Here is a 20,759-nt window from a genome sequence, read left to right as displayed (position 1 = left end):
GATTTGTTTGAGCAATTTGTCTGTGGAATGTTAGAATATAGCAGAAATGAACTAAACCCTGGAATACAAATAAATCGTCGGCCGTATTTGTGATATGGAAGGAATCTAAATACTGTGAATGAGAAACCACGTGTAATAGACGCTATCCGCTCAATCCGCAATTAATAATATGAACACTGCTCGCAGGACCATTCGGTGTTAACACGCACCGAACCAATGTTTTTTCGCGAAGGAAATAACCTCATGTAAAGGCGCTAGAGGGTAGTTTTAGTATAATTCTTAAAGTGATGCTAGTTATTTAATGAGTAATGCGCGTATTCAGTGTGAAAACCAAAATCTTAGAGATTTATTAAGCTTATAATATCTCACCCCTAAATAAATTATTGCAGTGGTCTGAGAATTTTCGAAAGTATACAGTATTATGTATACACTTAACACAGAGAAATTACAACTGGTGAAAACAATTTACAGTCTGCAGTCTGCGGTCTGCAGTCTGCAGTCTGCAAATGTCATACACCGCTGATGACATATTAATTGTGAGCATCACAGAATTATCTTGTTGTTCTAACAGCTGCTGTCTTGTATTTCTTGATATCTCCAAACCTACAGAAAACCTTCCAAATTGGTTCAAAGTTCATCCAAGCCAATAAGAGAGAATCAACACGGTGAAAAAATGTGAAAGTTACAAGAATAAAGTATAGAGTTAAAATTTCTCATGAAAAAGATAAGAAAAATCCAAATTTAAGGAATAAATGGGTTGTCAAAGTCTTGTTGCCATAGGAACATTATTTAATATTTAATATTAATTAAAATCAGATCATTGACAGATAAATGTTAGATTCTGGTATCTAGAATTCATACCCTTTTCAGACTTTCATACCAAAATGGATAAATCTTTACCCTATTTTCGACCAAAACAGCTGAAAAACATTAGACTACCCTTTGTCTTCACACATACATGTAACTATACAGCTGATTAGAGGTGAGTACCTCTCCCAGATATGTTAACCAATGCAGTTGGAACAAATTTGTTGTGTTACCTGTGTGTGTTTGGATTCTCTGGATTTTTCTCCTTGTATCGCTCCAAGATTTTCCTTGCCTCGTCAGATTTGTCATAATATTTCAACATATCAACTTGCTTTGTTATAAAAATGTCCCACAGTCCATCATGTTCCACTAGATCACCAAACAAAACTAAAGCTCGCTTTGCCTGAAAGTCCATTTGTTGCTTAAGGTTAATCACAGTTGCACCTTCAGCCTCATGAGTCCAACCTCCAAGATCCTTGACATCTAAATCTTTTTTCTCCAACTGTAGCTTGCATTTCTTCCACAACAGATAACCAAAGAGTCCAGAGTAAGCTCTTAAAAGCACACTTGATTGAAATGCTTTATCAGAGAGCTTTGTTGTGAGTAACTCCTGTGCTTCTGCTGTGTCTGAATTGTGCTTCACTAGGTACGTGGCAAAATCCAACAAGAGTTCATTTTGATATAGGACACAAATCACAAACATATTCTTGATAAACTGGTTCATGTGGGCATAGCTTCCTGGCTGGTTACACATGACCTCACAACCTGTCTACAGAAAAAACGGTTCCACAGGTCAGATTCTTTGTAGTTGATGGATAAGCATCAAGGCTGCTGCCTCACTGGAGCCCTGTAACCTGGGACACCCAAGAAATTGCTCTGGGCCTGTATTTTATACTGTAGCCTGTAGCATTTCACAGATTGAGATCCATAACTTTTCAGTTGTTTTCTTTGTGGGCTCCTTCATATTTTCAATAAGCAGCAGCCTTGATGATGTATTGTATACATTTGTAGTTACAGGTGTATGTATGTAATAATGTCAGTTTCAGACATGTTACATGATGATGCCAAAATGACAGACCAGTGTCAAAATTTCAGAGGCATTCATCATATTACAGATGTAGTGAGTTACGTGGACCCTTTTCTCAATCAATAGAATTTTAATAGAGTTATTTCATTAATGATAACTTATTACACATACAGTAATAACTATTTTTTATTACCCTCCAAAACAATTCAGGTGTTCTCCGACATACTCCACACAATCCAACCAGACATTGCAGGGCATCATCAAACCTGTGGCTGAGCAAACTGTCCAAAAGCAACCTTGTGAGATACAACGTATGCTGCTGTTTATATGCAGTGGTTCCTAATCCTGCCAGAATTCAAAAGAGATAAAAGTTTTACACTGAAGGATTTTGCTTTCATGTACAGTAAAAACCCATGAATAAGAACATGTATTTTTCCAAGTTAGCCTCAACAGGTTCTTATATAAATGGTGCTTAACAGAAATGTAGGCTCTATAGGTTCATAAACAGGTTCTCATTTTCTTGATAAAAAAATAATACATAAACTCTCCAGTACAGTGTGAAAACAAAATTAAAAACATTTGGCACTTTGAACAGTCCAGCCTTAACTGACACAGTATTAGTAATAATACAATAGTATTTAATTGTTTCACCTAAATAGTAAAGTATTCTTGGATTTACTATATTAACTAATTAGAGGATATGAAATGTTGGCGTTTCCAATGCTTATTTTATTAATAATTATTTTTACTTATAAAGTCTAAGTCTTAAAAAAATAAATTTTATAGAATTACTAAATTCTACATTTTAGCCTAACACTGGCTTACAGGTTCTTAAAATCTAGGTTACTACTCACAAGTTTTTGCTGTAGCGCTTTTTAAAGTTTTTGAAAGGAAGTTTGTTTTATGGTATGCAAATTTTATGTGCAGGATACCCGAGCAATTGAAAAATTCTGAAACTTCAAAAATGCTAAATTATAAAAGTTCCAGTTTCTGCTTATTAATTTAGCATCAACAGGCAAGCCTGGGGTGGTTAATTCAGTTTACAACCATGGCAAAAAAAGTGACTCTTCAGCAATACAGAGAAGTTTAACTTATTTGAAATGTTTGACTTAAATTAGCTTCCACTGGAGTAAAGGTATGCCCAGAATCTAATAAACAACTTATTCTTCTAGCTGTACTGTGGGGCATTTGAACAGCTTGTTGGCGAAAGATACATTTTAAAATTATACATGCCCGAATGTTATACTAACCCTCTTACACAAAGAACGAGAGTGAATAGAGTTTGAATCACAAAATATAAACATATAACTAATGTAGGGGACTGTGCGGAAATCTTGCCGCTCATTTGTCCAGCGCCATTGGGCATTTGCTGTTTGTTATTATAATTATTATTTTTTTTCAAAACAATCCTTATTCTATGGAGGGAGAGGAAAGGGGAGAAGGGAACTGAATAAAATAAAGTCTCATCCCTTTGTGTAAACACGGTATGAAATCACAATGTCAGCTCGGCATCACACTCGAAATGGTGCAAGTTCTTCACATGTAAACACCCCCTATGTCTCACTGTACATGTAAGCTTACATAAACCTTATACAATTTCTACAATCCAACATTTTTTACCATGGAAATTGTATTGAAATGAATTAAGAAAAGCTAAACAAATAAAGTGCAGAATGTACACAAGGGGTAAAATGCACGTCAACGGTAAAGTGCGCTGCAAACTAAAGATAAAACGGTGTCAACGTCCTTATGTTGAATCTACAGATCAGGTTAAAGGTGTCCTGTGTTTTGAGCTCGCACTTTCGCCAGTTAATTTCGGCTGAAAACTTAAAACCCTCACCTGGCGTATAGGAAAAAGAGCAATGTTCACGCCATATTTGCTGAAAGATGCATGACTTATAATAGAAGGATGTTTTAGTTTGTTTGTTTGCCAAACGCACGCTCCGTATAGCCGCCATATTGTAACAATTGGATACTTCATGTAGTTATACATTAAAAGTACCTCGTGCCCAGCCTGCCTCATTTTACCCAGGGGCACAAAGACGAGGAAGAATGGGTATTTTACTATGAGTTCGAATTCGATGAAACTCTAAAAACAAAACAAAAAACAACAATAATAAATTAATGAAAAACACTCATTAAAGTGCACATACCTTATGATGTCTCTGCGTTGCTTTCTGACCATTTCATGTGCTTACATAGTCTGCGAAAACAGACTTTTCTCCTCGCTCATCGCCGCTGGGGGAAATGCGAAACGTCCCCCGAAAGGCTAGGTCCAAGACCGGCCGAGGATAAAAATCACCTCTTAGTACCCCTGGGGGGTACGCCCTTATGTAACCTATATAAAAAAAAAAACGTTTAAATGCAGAGGTCCACACAACGCAGGAATTATTAAAACTTGCTGGTAATTTTGCCGGATCTCTCTTGTGAAAGACCTCGTGCCAGGCGTCACTTGGACGTAAAAATACAAAAGCAGGTTTGTATTTTAAGCTATATAGGTGTGTGGTGTATGGTTTAGCTGTTGTCTGAAATAGGGCATAGACTTGAACCATTTTTGACTGTAAGTCTGTACGCGGGCATGGATTTTACAGAAACGGGTATCGATTCTAGAGACCTAGTTTGAAGGTGGGTTTGAAATTTAGAACGTAAAATTAAATGTAAGGCTGCTAATGAATTCAGGTAGTTGTAGTCAAATGACGCCATCATGAAAATGGCCTATTGAAATTTAGAAGCCTGACCTGGAAAAAGGATCCCGGAAAATCACATATTTTTGTCCGAGATAAAGTATCTTTAGCTGCTTATGTTTAATTGTTTTTTAAAGGGGCAGTGTTATCTATTTTTTTTGTCGCGGTGGAATCGTCAAAATAATGGTTCAGCTTTGTTAACAATAACCTTACTAGTGCACAGAAACTACTGTTAATTATGTTTGACTGCGGATGGCTAGGATGGAAATGGATTGCAACTTGAAAAAATTGGCCATTTTTTCAAGTCCTTCCTGTGTATTGCTGAGACGTCGGTAAAATCTAATTATAGTTTGTTCTTTCTCGGATAAATCCCTTGTTCTCTTCCTGGCGCTCTAACAGCAATTTCACGTAGAAAAAAGTTTCTTGTCAAATAGTTGAGCAGTTTTAACCAAAATAGAGCAAAATCGCCATGACACTGCCCCTTTAATTAGAATCAGTTGCAGAATTTTCACCTGTGAATCTGTGCTTCGATGTTCTCGTGTGTCCCAGTTGTAGTCTAGTTTACTTTGCAATAGATTCTGGTTATCTGTTGCACTTCCTAACAATATTTTTATTTTTCAATATAACCTGCCCTCATACTTGAGGATACAAACACAAAATTGTTGGCACATAATATTTACCTAGGTTTGTTTATTCCTTAGTTAAAACTTGTTGCTTCTTGTGAATTATAGAAGATCCTATTTTAAAATACCCACAGCTGGGTCGCTTAATAACCTCTCCTATAAGTCCAGATTGTTTTTCACTGCTGTTCCCTTCTTCATAATAAATTATTAAATTATTTGCTAGCCTTTCTACGTACATTTGCCTAAGACAAAACTCGCCCGCACCATAACTACTAGCTCTCCTATACGCTAAAAGTTAACCCGTGCAGATTCGAGACATGAATATTCTTGCCACATTGATGGCAGGAACCAGAACGCCGGAGTCTTGAGCGTGTGACCCTAGGCGGGAAAATCAACCAGCATTAACCTTCATCACGGTGATGCATAATTTTGATGTAGGTAAGAGAACCTTAATTTAGGTTTAGGGGTAGGGTTAGGGTGTGGAAAAGGGTACAAATTGCCCGTCACCGCACAAACGTCTGACACATTCTCACACACTCAACCGAGCTATATCTTCGCTCTTTTAAAAGACAAGACTGTCAAATTTGGCCAGATTATCGTTATCTGGTCTGCATCAAAATTTAGCGTTACTGTGAAAAAGGAGGATTCAAAAACTAAGATTGTGATTGCACTTGGCCAAGGTTAATATGTAGCTTATGTTTCAGTGTAACCATCTGCTCCTCCAATTCCTGGCTTCCTCGCACGAGAGCTGTCGCAGTGTGTCTGTAATCATACTGCATCACCATTGAGAACTGAAATAAAAGCACAACTCAGCTATCAATCTAAAAAATTAAATAGTTTCTAAACAAACTGTGGTGCTGCGTCGGTAGGGAAGAGGAAACCAATGTTTGGTTTTATCGACTGAGTTGATTTAAGGACGGTGCCTACTAATATAGCCTGCGTGCAGACGCCTCGTATTTCTTCCTACGTCGTAGGAAGAAATACGAGGCGTCTGCACGCAGGCTACTACTAATACCGAAGTATTTTTACGCGATTTATGACTATGCGGAAAAGGCAGATGCTAGCAAGGGTAATTGAAATCCAAAAAGAAAATTGGGGGTAACAATTTTTTTTAGAGATAATTAAGCAACAACTGTTCTAAAAAGCAGTCCACTGCAAAGCAATGTATGGCATTTTCTTTCCAAATTAACGCTTCATTATCTCTGAAAAATGCATGGTTACCCCAAGTTTTAGACAACTTCTGCTTTCTACGCAAAGTTTTAGACCGCGCAAAAATATCCCTGTATTAGTAGGCACCACCCATGGGAAACCCGAGCATCTCGAGATGCACAGAACGTATGCGCAGTAACAAAAGTACGCGCCGTCCTTAATTAAGGCAATTTGGCCACGTACAGAGATTTGAGTGCTTACGTTTCGAGCGTTCATATAAATTATACTCAGTGGAGATACGCCATTGGTGTGCGCATGGCAACGTGGAAAACAAGAAAAAAAATATGGACGAATGAAAAGCGTTTGTTGTTTCCGTGGGGATTGGGAGTGTCCATTTGGAAGAAGAATTCTTGTATTAAATTTTTGGGGATTTCTGTGCGGTTACCATGATGTAGAGAAATGCCACCACAGACCGTGAGTGGCATTTCTCAACCCTGTTGATAAAACCAAGCAATGAAAAAAAAAATAATAACAATAATAATAATGATGATGATGATGATGATGATGATGATGATGATGATGATGATGATGATGATGATGATGATCATGATGTTGATGATGACGAACGTATTCTACTTATTCTTGAGTAAGGCTATTTAGATAACAGAGATCAATTTTCACGCTGAATCTCTCAAAGCTAAGGAATCCATGCTCAAATTCATAATGAAAACCAACACACCTTAACATCACCCACTGTCGTTTGTGGCATTACTTTCACAAGAAACCAAAGCTTGTTGGCTTGTCGATTAACCACAACTCTGAAGAAAAAAACCAATAATGTTAGTCCTTAGTCACACAGTACTGTACCAGAGTTTCATCGTAAATTCCAATTTTTACCAATCTACCATGGAAGTGATTTCTGTACATTCTGATTGCCACACATAATATGTTCTTATTACTTTCTTTTCTCCTTTTTTATTTATTTATTTATTTATTTTTAGTTTTTGCAACCTAGTTCCCAGACCTTCTCCCTTGTAAATTGGTAGGGGCAATTTTCAAGGGAAAAGCCCTTGGAACGAGGTTATTTTTTCTGATTTTCCATAAAAGAACCTGTTTCAATTTATAAGCTCAACAGGTTGTTATATAATGGGGGGTTTAATGCCACAATGGTAGCATACAGGTTCTTAATCCATCATCTAAGAGAAATGGCAACTGGTACATTTACCCAGAATTCTTAGCGTTCGAAAACTATGAAAACGCACATACAAAACGCCAGAAAAAGTCTAAAATAAAACCTAGCAAACACAATGTTGTTTGTACAGGGACGAAATTCGCACAAAAAACATGGCTCTCTATGCGCCTTTTGGATGTGTTAGGTTCGCGAGGTATTGTGGTAAGACGTACAGCCACCATATTTTTCCATACGACGGATATACTGTTCACAATCCCCTATTTTTCCGTGGGATTTTCAAGACTCGTACACTTCGAGCGAACTTCCGCCATCTTGGTTTGTAAAAGCGAGCGCGACCTGGGGAGAGTGGCTAAACTACTGAGGGGAGTGGGAGTGGGGAGGCGGCGGTAAAATGGGGATATTTTCTCACTCCTCCCCCCACACAACGCACCCTCGCTAGCCCTCCCTCTCCCACCCCCCAACCTCGGTAGTTAAGGCACTCTCTCTAGGTTGCGTTTGCCTTTTCAAACCAAGATGGCGGCAGTCTCTAAAATCCCACGGAAAAATAGGAGACTGAACAGTCTAAGTTTGTACTGTAGATCAAACCTTGGATCATCATTGAACATCTCGGCAGGAATACCCGAGTCCATCTCATCAAATTCAGCAGCTTCATCACGCGCTCCTAACATCAGGGGGAAGGTAGGAAGGACAATCTAGAAAATATACCACACATGATTCATGTAAGCGTGCAAAGGAGAGGACAATGTTTGTCTTGTGCGACAGAACTGGGGATGGATGCCAAATAATGTTATAAATAGTGAGAGTTGAAAATTAGATCTCTTACAAGTGGATTGTTTAAAAACCAACACTGAGATACCAGACTGTGATAATGAGATCAAACACTTGTGAATGCTAACATAGCATTACCTAACATAACGTAACGTAACATAACATTTTTAACATAAATAAATTTATTGCTTTATTCTAGATGCAAATATTACAACGATGCAGAAAGATCCATACATACCTAAAAAAACAACAAAAAAAAAAAAAAAAAAAAAAAAAAAAAAAAAAAAAAAAGAAAGGAACAAAAAGCTGCACACATCTTCTAGAATATACAACCAACAGGATTTCAGAACTGAAAGCACTTGAAATAAAAGTTGGACCCATCATAGTGTGATTGTTTTGTAAATTGAATTTAGCTGGCATGCAGGCATCTCCTACACTGCACCTCCTTCTTGTAAGGCAAGGATTTGCATGCACCAGGAAAGACTTCCGCAAGAACTGAAGAAGGCCACCAAGTCACCCTAAGGAGACAACCTTTACAGGACCATGTACAAACACCTGCTTAAACAGGAGTAGCCTGCGTGGCTGGTGGTTTTGTTCACAAAGGGTCAAAAGTTTTAGTGGTGAAGAGACACTATAATGAGCGGTGAGAGGAATGAGGAGGAGACAGCTGAAAAACCTCTCTCTTCTCGCGGCTTCCCAACTCATTGAGGCAGCTCCACCGCCAAAACTTTTAACCTTGTGCGAACAAAACTGCCAGCTACACTGGCTATAACAAAAGAGGTGTCCAGTTACAAAGAATAACAAAATAATAACCATGCATGCAGCTCAGGCTGCACAAGCAGTAGTGTTTTATTGGGATTTAAAACCACGAGGCGCAGTCGAGTGGTTTTAGACCCGATAAAACACGTGCTGTGAGTTTTTTGAACGGCTTCAAAACCATTCCTCGAAAAGCGTGTGTCAATAGAGTTCATAACAATGGTGCTGTTGTGAACAGTGGAAATTAGCATACGAGAAAAACATTAAACACCGCATACTAATAAGGAGAAGGTTTTATCGGGTTTTAAAACCACTGCACGTGATGTTTTATTGACCATTTGACAGGTCAATGAATTTTTAATGAGTTTTTGAAATATAGATTTACCTCAGCTGTTGGCACAAAAGATCTGCTTTTACAAGTGTTATCCATACTGCGATCCGGTTTCTTACTTATTGCCACATCAAGTGAGCCATCTTTGTTTTTGTTGTTGGTAGCCTTCTCTGTTTCTTCACCAACCTTTTCCTTCCCTTCCAGTTCATCTTTTTTCTCTTCCTCTCCATCTTCTATGTTTTTATCTGTGTCATCTTTTTTCTTCTCCTCCTCCTCCTTTTTATCATCAGCCTTATCAGTGCTTTGATCCTGCTTGTTTTTCTCTTGACTGCCATTGTCTGTAGCAGGTTCCTTCTCATCTTCCAGTTTTAACAAAGTGACTTTTAATACATTTTCCACCGGATTTGTAAGAGAGAGAGTCACTTGTGCTTCCTACAGACAAAAACAAGAAGATAGGGAATCAGAGATTTCTATTTTCTTATTAATACTACCTCCACGGAAGGGTTTTTTGTTTTGCACCCCACATCTCCCCCAGGAAATTCCATTTTAGCTTTATACTTTGTTCTAAAATTTTGACTTTTCAGATCCCCTCCCCCCAGGAATTTCCAATGACTCTCCATGGGATGGGTATGGACTTTTTCTGGTTTTTCTACACAATCTTCTTTCCATTTTCTTCCAGCTCCAATATTTCACTCTGTTATTTTAAAGGAGCCTCTGAAGACAAGAGGGGGATAGAAAGGATGGCATACTGATGGAATGCTACCAAACCATCAATATGGCCCAGTAACAATACATGGGATGTGGGTGGCTACGCTGCAGGGGGTGGGGGTACTCCCATTAATAAGCCACTGATATAGCTATGTGTGGCACCAAAGGGTATGGTTTTGAGACATTTTGGTATGAAATAGAGTATAGATTTTAGCCATTTGGGTCTGAAAGTCTGAAAATGGGTATGGATTTTACCGAAACGGGTATCAGTGGACTCTGGAAACCAAGTCTGAAAATGGGGGTCGGGCTGCAAGGTTACAGAGAACAGGAACATAATAAAGAACACAGAAATGGTAATAGCTGTGCTGAGTTTGCTTTGGTTCTTGATCTTAATCCAAGAGGTTTCCTTAAGGTACTCTGCCTTTCACCACTAGTAGCAAAATTGCAATTTTTCTGGATAGTATCTCCAATTACATAGATACACTTAAAAGGGAAGTATCACGTGAATTTGATGTCATTTCGAAACCCAATAATGTTTGTCTGTCAACAGAAACATAAAATAATTGTCTACTTTTGTTATAAATTATCACCCCAGTGTAATAAAACTGTTGATTAGTGCCTCTGGCCAGAGACAGAGTAGGGCGGTGCTATGGATTGAAACTTGAAAAATGTTAGGCTAACGTTTTTCAAGTTCTCGCATTTTTGTTTTCAAAATGCCCTTGAACAGATTACGAGTTGTTCTTTTCAAGAATTGAGTTGATTTCTTTCCGCTCGTTAAATGTTCTAAAATTGTTTTGTAGCTATGTGGGTCTTATTTCACCATTTTTAACCAAACAGGTCAAAAACCCCATGAGACTTCCCCTTTGAATGAAGTGATTATGCTAAATTTTGCTTGATGTCTAGCTTACTCTCAAATTAAGTTATTTTTTAACCTACCATACTTTTGTGACTTGAGCAATAACAAAATGAGTGTCAAAATGGAAGTCACAGACATTCTTCAGTTCCAAGGTTAGATACTTGGCAACATAAGTAACTTTAGCAGTCTTTGATCTTATTAGAAGGAAATATTTTGAAAATTTAAAAACGTTTAATTTAAGGACTTTAATGAATGGTGGAAGGGCATGATGAAAGCGAACGGATTTTTAAAAAAGACGAGAAAATCATCAACTAGAGGAAAAATTACTGTTGTCTTTCATAGAACAAATAAATATTACATAACCCACCTTTCCAAACTTCAGAACTGGAACATTTGAAATTCTCAACATTGGGAGATAATGCCTGAAACAGAAAATAAGGACGTAAAACAAACAAGCAACGTATTTTAAAGATGATAAATTCAAAGGCTGACAATAATTTCTGAAAAAATGTGAATAGTATATTATATGAAAATACTTCAATCATATAGGTTTTTACCAGCTGGGAGGTCTGCATGAGAAAATACCGAGGGCATAGGCTTTTTTTTCCTATATGGACCAGCCTAGGCTGGTAAGTAATGTTTGTTTCTTTGTTGTTGTTGTTCTAAATTCTGTTCTTAGGTGGGAAAGGATCCCTGTTTATTCACATTTTTTTCAAGAAGATGTGGAAGTTAAACTGGGAAAAATTATATAAAAAATGATAACAGAAATATACAAAAATGTTATAGAATTTATAAAATTCACTTTCACTGTGGTAACCGTGGTCAAGATATAGGATATTTCTTCCTGCTCCCTGAACCAATCAGATTGTAGGATTTTCAGGATACTGCCCACTCAAAAACAGGAGAAATAGTAATTCACAAGTCTTGTAAGTCACACAAAAAATAACAAGCGGTGAATGATTGTGCTACTTACATTGCTCCTAGTTGGATTTTGAATTTAATAGATGAAGGGTTAAACTCTGGTTTGCTGAGATTGTGTTCACATTGCTGTTTAGAAATAAAAAACCCAACATTTGCTATTAAATAATGTTTACCCCTTGGAGATTTTATATGTATGTGAACATCTAATTACTATTAATTTTTCCTAACTTCTCCCCCCTTCCCACTTCCCTGGCATTTTACTTAACTTTGAGCGTATTATTTCTAAGACATGTAAAACTGTTTTGTACAACTTTAGTACTACAACAACTGTAAATAATGTTAGTATTGTAACAAATTTCAGGTACTGTATATTGGACTGTGAGCATTGTCAGTATTATTAGTTGTAAATATAACATGTATATTGTTGGTATAGTAACCATTGTAAGTAGGGCTTTGTATTGTATTATGTGTCATACGAGGTTAATTAAAAATCGTTAAAAAAAATTAAATAATGTTTACAATACATACCTCTTACTAACCTTGTTTTCTCAGTCCATACTGTAAGTTACGGACTGAGTTTTTCCCCGTTGATTTATGGCCTGCATGCTTCGCACTTGGGCCATAAATCAACAGGAAAAAATGAGGATCCATAACTTACAGTATGGACCGAGAAAACAAGGTTATAAAATATTTATTACATCTCTGCGGTTAATCAGGCATGTGGGGAAACGAAACTTTCAAATTTAGCAGGCTATGCAGTGAAATATGGCCCGGAAAATTACAATATAAATACAATACAATAAGCTTATTCAGAAGAACTTTGCACAGAAAGTCCCAGAAATACCATTGGTTAAAAATGGATTCAAGTTAATAATAGCATTATATGTTCAGTTGCAGTGTTAAAAAACTTAACCCTTTCACCTAACAGTGATCAGTATCAAATTTCTCCTTGTTATATCATGCTAATTCAACCCCTGAGGTCATGAGAATTAAGGATATAATAACTTAGGGTGAATTTTCTTGATGTTTTAATATCTTCTCTCCAGTACTTTTATAAGAAAAGTATGGGGACAAGAAAGGAGAAATTGTCCTTTGATATTAGAGGTTAAAGGGTTAAGGGCACTCTTTCACTGGCTACAGCACTTACCCGACAGCGCTGGGACCTCTTAGCCAGAAGATGTTTGTGTCTTGGATGAAGATCACTGTGTTGTTTAAAAAAAAATCAGGATTAATACTAATAATTGCATTCAACGAAGGAGAAGGAGAACGCATACTTATATTTCTATAACACCTCAAACAGCAAAAACAAGATTCCCATTTCTGTTTTCTTGAAAAAAATAAGTGTAAAATAATGATTATTCTGGCTTAGGATGCTAACCCAAAACTACTCAATTTTACTGAGAAACAGAAAACAGCGATCAGCAAAATGTGCGATAAACATGCATCACATGGCAACTTCTGCAGTTTGTCATTTGGCATATTAAAACGTAATTCTAGATCTCTGTAATGACACAGGAAGGATGGAAATGTCATCCCTTAAAGTCAACTAAGTCTCATCATCCCAAACACCCAATACAAGTATGAGTATCCCTCACTTTTTAAGTGCGAGTCCAATGGACTCTCTTCTACATGACCATGTGATCCATATGACTCCAATGGCAACATTCTACCCTCTCTGGTGACCAACATGGTTTTTTTCTAAGTCTTTCACAACTAGACTTTAAGCAAGTCAAATGGACTCTCTTTCACTCCAACAGTGACCATGTGATCCATGCAACTCCAATGGACAACATTTCTACCCTCTCTGACGACTAACATGGTTTTTTTCTAAGTCTTTCACAACTAGAGTTCAAGCAAGTCCAACAGACTCTCTTCCACTCTGCTCCTGACCACATAATCCTTGCAACATGGACAACCTGTCAGTACTTGGTATCCAAACTGCAAACCACAGCAAGACTTTCGGTAATCCGATGAACTTGAGAATAATTATACCATTGGACTCTATTTCTGCGAAATACCAAACCACAACTAGACTTCCGACAATCCCGTGAACATATGACTGGGGTTGCATTACAACAGGAGCTCTCCAAAATGGAGAGAGAGGAATGTCAACAGGCCATCAGGAAATTTATTGTCTTCCCTTTCACTTACGCTATAGTTCCTGGTTGGAAGTCTGGCTGGCATAATCTCTGTGGTAGATGTGGAACTAAGAGAAAAAACATGATTTTTAATCACTAAACCTTGATTTATTACTGAGCTTTGGTACGGATTATCTGTTTGAGTGGCTTTGATTAAACAGTCAAAAGAAAGGACATAAATTTTGTTCAATGGAGCTAAGATTGTCCTATCGGCAGATTTGCCTTTAGCTAGTAAAATCTTGACAAACATTATATACTGTATCATACGCACAATTTTTATTTCTTATGTATTTATTTATTTATTTATTTATTAATTTAACAATTTACCATGCCTTAATGCGACTGCGTGATGCAGTTATGAGTCATATGGCCTGTATGTCCCTTGTTTCCATTTGATGCAAAAACTTATCAAGTTGTTATTTCTAACAAAGACTCATTTTAGTAATTAGCCATAAGGCAGGTGAAAGAATAATAGGACTCACAGTCCCTCACAAGGTTCTCCCACCCAACCCAACCAAATAAAAACAACCTAACCCACCCAGCCCTACTTTCAAAACAAGTAACTATATAGAAATATAAAAAGAACAAAATGATAGACTACAAAGGTTTGGCAAATGAACCAAAAAATAAACCAACAAGAGCATACAGAAAAGGTAGCAATGTCGTAATGATTGTATGGTTACTTAGTTAGTCTGTGTCCTTCGCACCATTTTGAAAAGCCTGTGCATTACAACAGTATCTTGTGTGTTCTCATCTGGTATTTTGCTACTTGTATCCGCTATTGTGCAGTTATTTTCAAACAGAAAGTCAAAATAGAGAGTAGGACATTGCTTTTCATGGTTGAGTACAGCTCTTTGGATTTACTGACAACTGTCAAATTTCATTCTTACTTTAGGAACATCATAAGTTTTATTCTAAACCAAGGGCATGACTTATTATACCTTCTTCAAGAATCAAAGGCTTGTTATAGAATTCTTCAGCTAGTGTTTCCACTTCTTCAACAGCTTCGCTGGGATTCTTTAATGTTACTTCTTCATCAACCATTTCTTTCCTAAACGCAAACAAGACAAATATAACTACAATTATAAATATTATTAAGTGACTGGCAAAGTTAACGTTGAACCAATGTGATCGGCAGTTTTTCATTTATTTTTGTTTTATTAGCTTTGCCTTTATGGTACCAAAAAAACAAAAATCACAATCAATATGTGGACGTTGCCAGGGACATTACAACAGCTAAGTAGCCAATTACTGCGGGCCCAGAAATAAAATATATGTACATGTAATAGAAAGAAAGAAAAAACATATCACATGCAGCACATTATTGGTACGTCTAGAAATCTTGTGGAGTTGCATTTCAAACAGATGGTTTTAAATGTTTGAGGGTTGTCCAGATTGTAGTTCATTCTGACAGCATGAGAGTAGTAATCATAGAGGAGAGATTTCAAACTAGTAAGAGTAGCATTAGCTAAGTCCATTCTGCCAGTGAGTAAGTTCCAGATTCTGGTTGTTTCTAATAAGAAAAGATTTCTGATATGTTGTAGTTCTACATCTCTTGGGGACAAAGATAGGAAAGCTAGCCCCTTGTGTATGACCTGCGGGAGGCCCTGACATGTGGGGTAAATGCAGGGGCTGATCAGCGTTTCTCGCATTTGCATTTGTGTTGCTTTAGCTAATCATTGCAGATAATTTAATGCCAATCTTTGCATATTCTGGCTCCCTCCCCTCCCCTCCCTCTTGGTGTAAGGGTGCAGGTGAGTGTGGTTTTTCACTGAATTCCTTTCAGTGTAACAGTGCCTGTTGGTTGGCTGCTGCATGCTGGGAAGGTTCCAGCTTGCAGGGATACCTCTGTGCTCTGCCTGGACTGCGTCAGGTCCCCAGCCAACACCATTAATCAACATAACACTAAACACATAAAGTTGTACAAACCTTGCATTGCGTGCATGAAAACAGATGGAAGCCTTGAAAGAAACAGCATGCTTACAGTTGATGCTAGTCCGAGAATGGAGTAACTCAAAGCTGCAGCAGCAAATGCCAGAACCAGAGCTGCTCTACTGCCAAAAATGTCTCCAAATCTTCCAAATATTGACCCACCACACAGCTGAACCACCGCAAATGTAGTTTGAAGGTAACCAAACACCACTGGGTCAGCTCCAAGTTTCTTGGATAAATACTGAAATCAAAGATAAATGGATTAAGTTTCAGTTCATCAGTGATATAATGAAACAATATATGCAGTTGAATCTGAGCAGGTTTGATCGCTTCTTTGCCAGTACTCCAAAATTTATTTTTCCCTTATTCACCCCTTTTTTGTTACAAGGGAGCGGTGCATGGGTTTCCCCACAATATATGTATATAAACTATATAAAATTGGTAATTAAAAAAACCTATTTACAAGGATATAGAAATACCCATGCACTATTAAAAAAAGTACAAGCTGTAGGAGAGAAAATAAGTTATTGCAAAAGGAAAAGTCCTTAACTGAGGACCAAAATTACCAGTAATATTATTGAGGTATTATGCGAGGGAATGTTGCATAAATTCCGTTGTTGTTGGTGTCATTTGGTGCATTTGGCCACATTTAGAAAATTATTAAAAACAGGATCATAAGATAATGCAATTTCCTGGGTTTTGATTGGTGTATCATCCATGGGACTTTCTTGCAAAATGAAATCAGCAAGATCACATAATTTTTCTTGGTTGCTTTTATTGAAACAATAATTATTCAATCCACTCCTGCTAAATGTTGGGCATGGGATGATTATAACCAAAAAGGACTGAGTTGGCTATCTATCATCTCACATCCAACACACACTGAGTCCCCCCCCCCCCCCCCCCCATTCCTAAGCAAATACAAACACTCATGGCAAAATTTAACAAAAAGGGAATTAAATGTAAATTACATGTATTAGCTGCATAAATATTAAATTTTTACAAAAAACTTGTTTTATATATTTCACATCAAATTGCTCTTACAACACCAGGAAGAAAGTTCTCAGGTTTTTCTCCTAAGTAGAACAATCTATAATCACTTTTTAGCAACTTCTCTCAAATAGACAGGAGAAACTTAAAAAAGATGGCCAATTTTTTCAAGTTGTAATCCATTTCCATCCTTGCCATCCACAGCCAAACATAATTAATTGTAGTTTCTGTGCACTAGTGGGGTTATTGTTGGCAAAACTCAACCATAATTTTAAAGATTCCATTTAAACAAATATGTTTTATGATTATTCATAGTGACACTAAAAGTAGGTGATACTACCCTTTCATGTTCGATGAGTCTTAAAAATAAAGCCCAAATCTAACACACCACTGGCATGCGTGCAATGTCTCACATATCTCATTGATCAATACAGGGTCAAAAATTAACTTCCCTCTTTGTTTATTTAATAATATTAATGATATTGCCTGTTTATTAGGTAGGTCTGTCCAAACAGAGCTATTAAAAAAAATATGATAGAGATTGACATTGCAGGGCTGTCAACTCTCCCTAATAATTCGGGAGCCTTTAGCTTACGGTCTCCAGATTTATGTCTGTAATCTCCAGAATTTAAGCCGTATGACAAAGTGTGCTATTTGTCGTAGACTGGACTTTCTGAGAATTGTTTTTGGTAGTGTCCCCTCCCCCCCTTCCCCTCAACCCGTGAATTTGGCCTTGATGCGATGCCGCTGGAAGGCGCTTTATTATTGCTTGCCGGGGAAGTCTTATTCTCCATATTTGAAGACGTGCAAGGTTGACAGCCCTGCATTGATTGAGTGGAAACAGAGGCTGGTGTTAGCTTAACAGTTGTGCAAGCAAGAACTTGTTCCTAATCAATTTCCAGCACAAGAAAGTTAATAAACAATTAACTGACAGATTGTACAATTGTACAAAATTTTAAATTCTTTGATGTATACACGCATTTGGAAACTGGTTTCATGGTGCAGACGGAGATATACAATGCCACCTGTAAATGAGATCCAGGCGTTTTTAGGTGGTTTGCCTTGCCGCCATGTAAATGGCCAGGGACAAAAGAAAAGAAAATTTGCTCACATAGCTTGCATAAAAATGGAGGTTAACTCCCAAAGGGGAAAAGTCTTTATATTGTTCCTGTCCACAAACATAACCGCCATGACGTCACATGCAAACCCGGGGGGGGGGAGGGTACTCCCGCGAATTTTGGATAGGGGTGTCCCGCGAAGTTTCTTGAAACCTAACCCTATTTAAGGACTGCAAAGGCGAAAAACTGATACCATTTTTAAGGCCCAAACCTCGAAAATGACACCCTACTAGGCGGGCGTTTTCACACTCCATTATTGGATAATACAATTTAGCTACCCTATCAAAGGACCACACCAGGAATACCGTAACAAAAGGGTAAAAAAAGATACCCTATGTAAGGTCCGAAAACCTCAAAAACCATACCCTATTCTGGGGGACATACTTATATAGCCCATATATGGGAGTACCCCCCCCCCCTCCCGGGATGCAAACCAACAGAAGCCCAAAATGTCAACGTGTAGAAAGAGCGAAAATGAAGCCAATATATAATTTGTACAATGGAACACTTGTTACGTAATGTTAGGACAGCTGATTTATGATATCATGCCTTGAATAAATTAATTTCTCTTCTGTCTATTTCTCTCAGACTACACTAAGTGTTTATTGACAAAAACTCAGCATTTTCTGTTTGATTTTTCAGTTCGATCTTGTTATTATCAGGCTTCAACAAAGTGAAGAAGCTTTGCTTGATCTCATTTAAAACATCCTGACTTAATTCAACTTCAGCTTAATGTGAAACGAAATTTGTAAATAAATTACTCTCTCTTACCGGCAGGACTCCGATCTGGACCCAGAAACAGGACGAATAAAGAACTGCGTTTAAATGTGTGTTGAAAAGAAGCCATTTCCGATTATGCCTAAAATCCACCGCGGTTTTCATGCTCGTAACCATTTGATCCGTGTCTGAGCTGATTTCTCCATTCATGTCAATTCTCTTGCGAACATCAGAGTCTAGGGACATGTTTCAGTGAAGTAAAGACCCGTAGAAAAGCGGCTTTGAATCACTTTGATGTGGATGTAGGAGCCAAGTTGTGTGAAGGCCGGTATGGAACAATTTGCCATGTCACCGGGTGAAGAATGTTTTTGAATCCACTATCAGTTAGGTCAGCGGAAATAAGCACAAGGACACGTGGAGCAATTCTACAGGGTCTTCTGCTTGTCTCCGTCTCCTCCAAGAAGAGGGCCAGCCCAAAAATTCAAGACCTTTGTCACTCGGCAGCCATGTTGAGTCTCAGAGGAATAAAAAGCTTTGTCTTTGCACGGTAAGCCTCGTCCAGACGCGAGCTTACCGTACAAAAACAAAGCTTTTTGTTCTCCCGAGACTCAACATGGCCGCCGTGTTATAAAGGACTATATATAATAATTTTTTAGGGAGCTTAAACGGCGACGGCAACGACAACGCCAACGCCGGAAAACAATAGGTTTAATGGGCAAAAAACAATCACTCTCCACGTGCGTTTTACATTTTGGTACATTTCTTTGCCGTCCTCTGCAAAACAACAACGTGAGCACACGGTGGTGAATCTTTCGTTTTCTTTCTTAACTTGTACGCCACTCCTACCAATTTGGTTTCTGGATAGTTTGCCAAATCATTTTGTAAAAGTTGAGCGAGTTGAAATAATCGCGAAGTAGCACAATTGAAAAACGTATATTTTTTCAGGTGACGTTTTCGTTGCCGTTGCTGTCGTTGCTTAATCTCCCGAATGTAGGGTTGGTGGCGAAAGTCGAGTGTCAGCTTGCTGGGAGTGTTGGCGATTTTTTCACTACCCTGTGTAAAACAACGAATCAATAGGCCATTTTCATGATGGCGTCATTTTACTACAACTACCAGAATCCTTCTGGTTTTTCTTTTCTCATGCTAATTAGAGCTATTGTTCTTTGCTCTCCACTGGGATTACAAAATTTGCATTTGAAAAGGAAAACGAAATGAATTCTGGTAGTTGTAGTAAAATGACGCCATAGTGAAAATGTCCTATTAGGATGAAAACCAATAAGAACTGGATATATATGTGGCAATCCAGGCAAAGAGATCAGTTTGGTTTAGCTCGTCAGAAAACTGAGGTTTGGAAAGAATAAAAAAGAAAAAAGTTAAAAACAGTTAAAAACAGGTCATCCCTTGAGAATGATCACGGCATTGATCAGTAAATGACACAGGCTATACCACAGGTCACCAAAGCGTATGTGACACAGGTTACCATGCAAGCGTGATTTAAGAGTTTGTATGGAGTTAAAATTAAATCGAAATTTAGACAACACTATTCCCACAAAACCCACAAAAAATATAGTTAAGTTTGAAAAAGCTTACCCGGTGTGTTTTGCTATGTTTTCAATGCTTCTCAATGCTTCTAAACGCTGTTTAGAGCGGTTTATCTCTCAGCAGCTGGTCCACGTGCATCACTGTATCATGTTAATGACAAGGTAGGAAACTAAAAGTCGAATTTGAATAAAATTTGGCCCGTTATTTTAGGAGAGCGCTTCGAAAACCTCGCTAAAATTTGTTTGAAACTCAAGCACTCGCTTAAGGTGGGGCTCTACCTGAATTTGAGTGAAATTTGAAGAGTTTTAAGAATAGATAGAAGAAAGAAAATGATTTTTGGAACACTAACAGACAGTCGATAACCACGCAAGAGCACCCCAGGTTGCTAGTGGACTAACTTGGTATCCGTCTATTAATTATTAACTACAAATTCTAATTTTAAAACTTCACTAAATCTTTAACATTTCTTATTTCTTTTAATTTTACCAATCCTTCAAGAA

General features: G+C 37.7%; 2 protein-coding genes, 1 long non-coding RNA gene and 1 pseudogene across 4 annotated transcripts in view; all 4 read right to left on the bottom strand.

Moving 5' to 3' along the window:
- The window catches only part of LOC146480889 (TATA box-binding protein-associated factor RNA polymerase I subunit A-like), a 9,092-nt pseudogene extending 5,035 nt beyond the window's left edge, over window positions 1-4,057 (bottom strand). The window contains exons 1-3 of the transcript XR_014864655.1: window positions 3,675-4,057; window positions 2,028-2,179; window positions 1,041-1,576 (exon numbers count right to left, since the gene is read on the bottom strand). The product of XR_014864655.1 is annotated as a TATA box-binding protein-associated factor RNA polymerase I subunit A-like (transcript). The remainder of the gene's footprint in view (window positions 1-1,040; window positions 1,577-2,027; window positions 2,180-3,674) is intronic.
- A 1,050-nt stretch (window positions 4,058-5,107) lies between these two features.
- LOC146480888 (dynactin subunit 4-like) lies at window positions 5,108-16,013 on the bottom strand. Its single transcript, XM_085109272.1, has 10 exons — window positions 15,890-16,013; window positions 14,902-15,011; window positions 13,974-14,028; window positions 12,970-13,024; window positions 11,875-11,948; window positions 11,269-11,323; window positions 9,392-9,769; window positions 8,068-8,174; window positions 7,030-7,108; window positions 5,108-5,932 (listed from the first exon to the last, which is right to left on the bottom strand). Exons 2-10 carry the CDS (start codon window positions 15,002-15,004, stop codon window positions 5,795-5,797), a joined length of 1,044 nt encoding a protein of 347 aa, XP_084965398.1. The 5' UTR covers window positions 15,005-15,011; window positions 15,890-16,013; the 3' UTR covers window positions 5,108-5,794.
- The window catches only part of LOC146480886 (uncharacterized), a 53,291-nt gene continuing 37,639 nt past the window's right edge, over window positions 5,108-20,759 (bottom strand). Inside the window, exon 2 of the long non-coding RNA XR_014864656.1 lies at window positions 5,108-5,292. This is a non-coding gene — a long non-coding RNA (uncharacterized LOC146480886). The remainder of the gene's footprint in view (window positions 5,293-20,759) is intronic.
- On the bottom strand, window positions 15,855-19,254 carry LOC146480887 (solute carrier family 67 member A1-like). Its single transcript, XM_085109060.1, has 2 exons — window positions 18,772-19,254; window positions 15,855-16,133 (listed from the first exon to the last, which is right to left on the bottom strand). The coding sequence occupies exons 1-2, from the start codon at window positions 18,961-18,963 to the stop codon at window positions 15,855-15,857; spliced, it is 471 nt and encodes a 156-aa protein (XP_084965186.1). The 5' UTR covers window positions 18,964-19,254.

This window comes from Pavona decussata, unplaced genomic scaffold, assembly GCF_977016875.1.
Source record: "Pavona decussata unplaced genomic scaffold, jaPavDecu1.1 SCAFFOLD_52, whole genome shotgun sequence".
Classification (NCBI taxonomy): domain Eukaryota; kingdom Metazoa; phylum Cnidaria; class Anthozoa; order Scleractinia; family Agariciidae; genus Pavona; species Pavona decussata.
The sequence above is the reverse complement of the archived record's forward strand: the minus strand, read 5'-3'. Positions and strand labels throughout refer to the sequence as shown.

Bases quoted from the DNA above. Each gene is read 5' to 3' on its own strand.
- LOC146480888 (XM_085109272.1), bottom strand. From the start codon at position 15,004: ATGGTTGATGAAGAAGTAACATTAAAGAATCCCAGCGAAGCTGTTGAA. The intron at 11,949-12,969 runs GTAAGTGCTGTA...ATTTCTAAACAG, and splicing joins AGAGGTCCCAGCGCTGTCGG to CAATGTGAACACAATCTCAG. The intron at 11,324-11,874 runs GTAAGTAGCACA...TTTCTGTTTCAG, and splicing joins AAAATCCAACTAGGAGCAAT to GCATTATCTCCCAATGTTGA.
- LOC146480887 (XM_085109060.1), bottom strand. From the start codon at position 18,963: ATGTCCCTAGACTCTGATGTTCGCAAGAGAATTGACATGAATGGAGAA. The intron at 16,134-18,771 runs GTAAGAGAGAGT...CTTTGATTTCAG, and splicing joins TCCAGATCGGAGTCCTGCCG to TATTTATCCAAGAAACTTGG.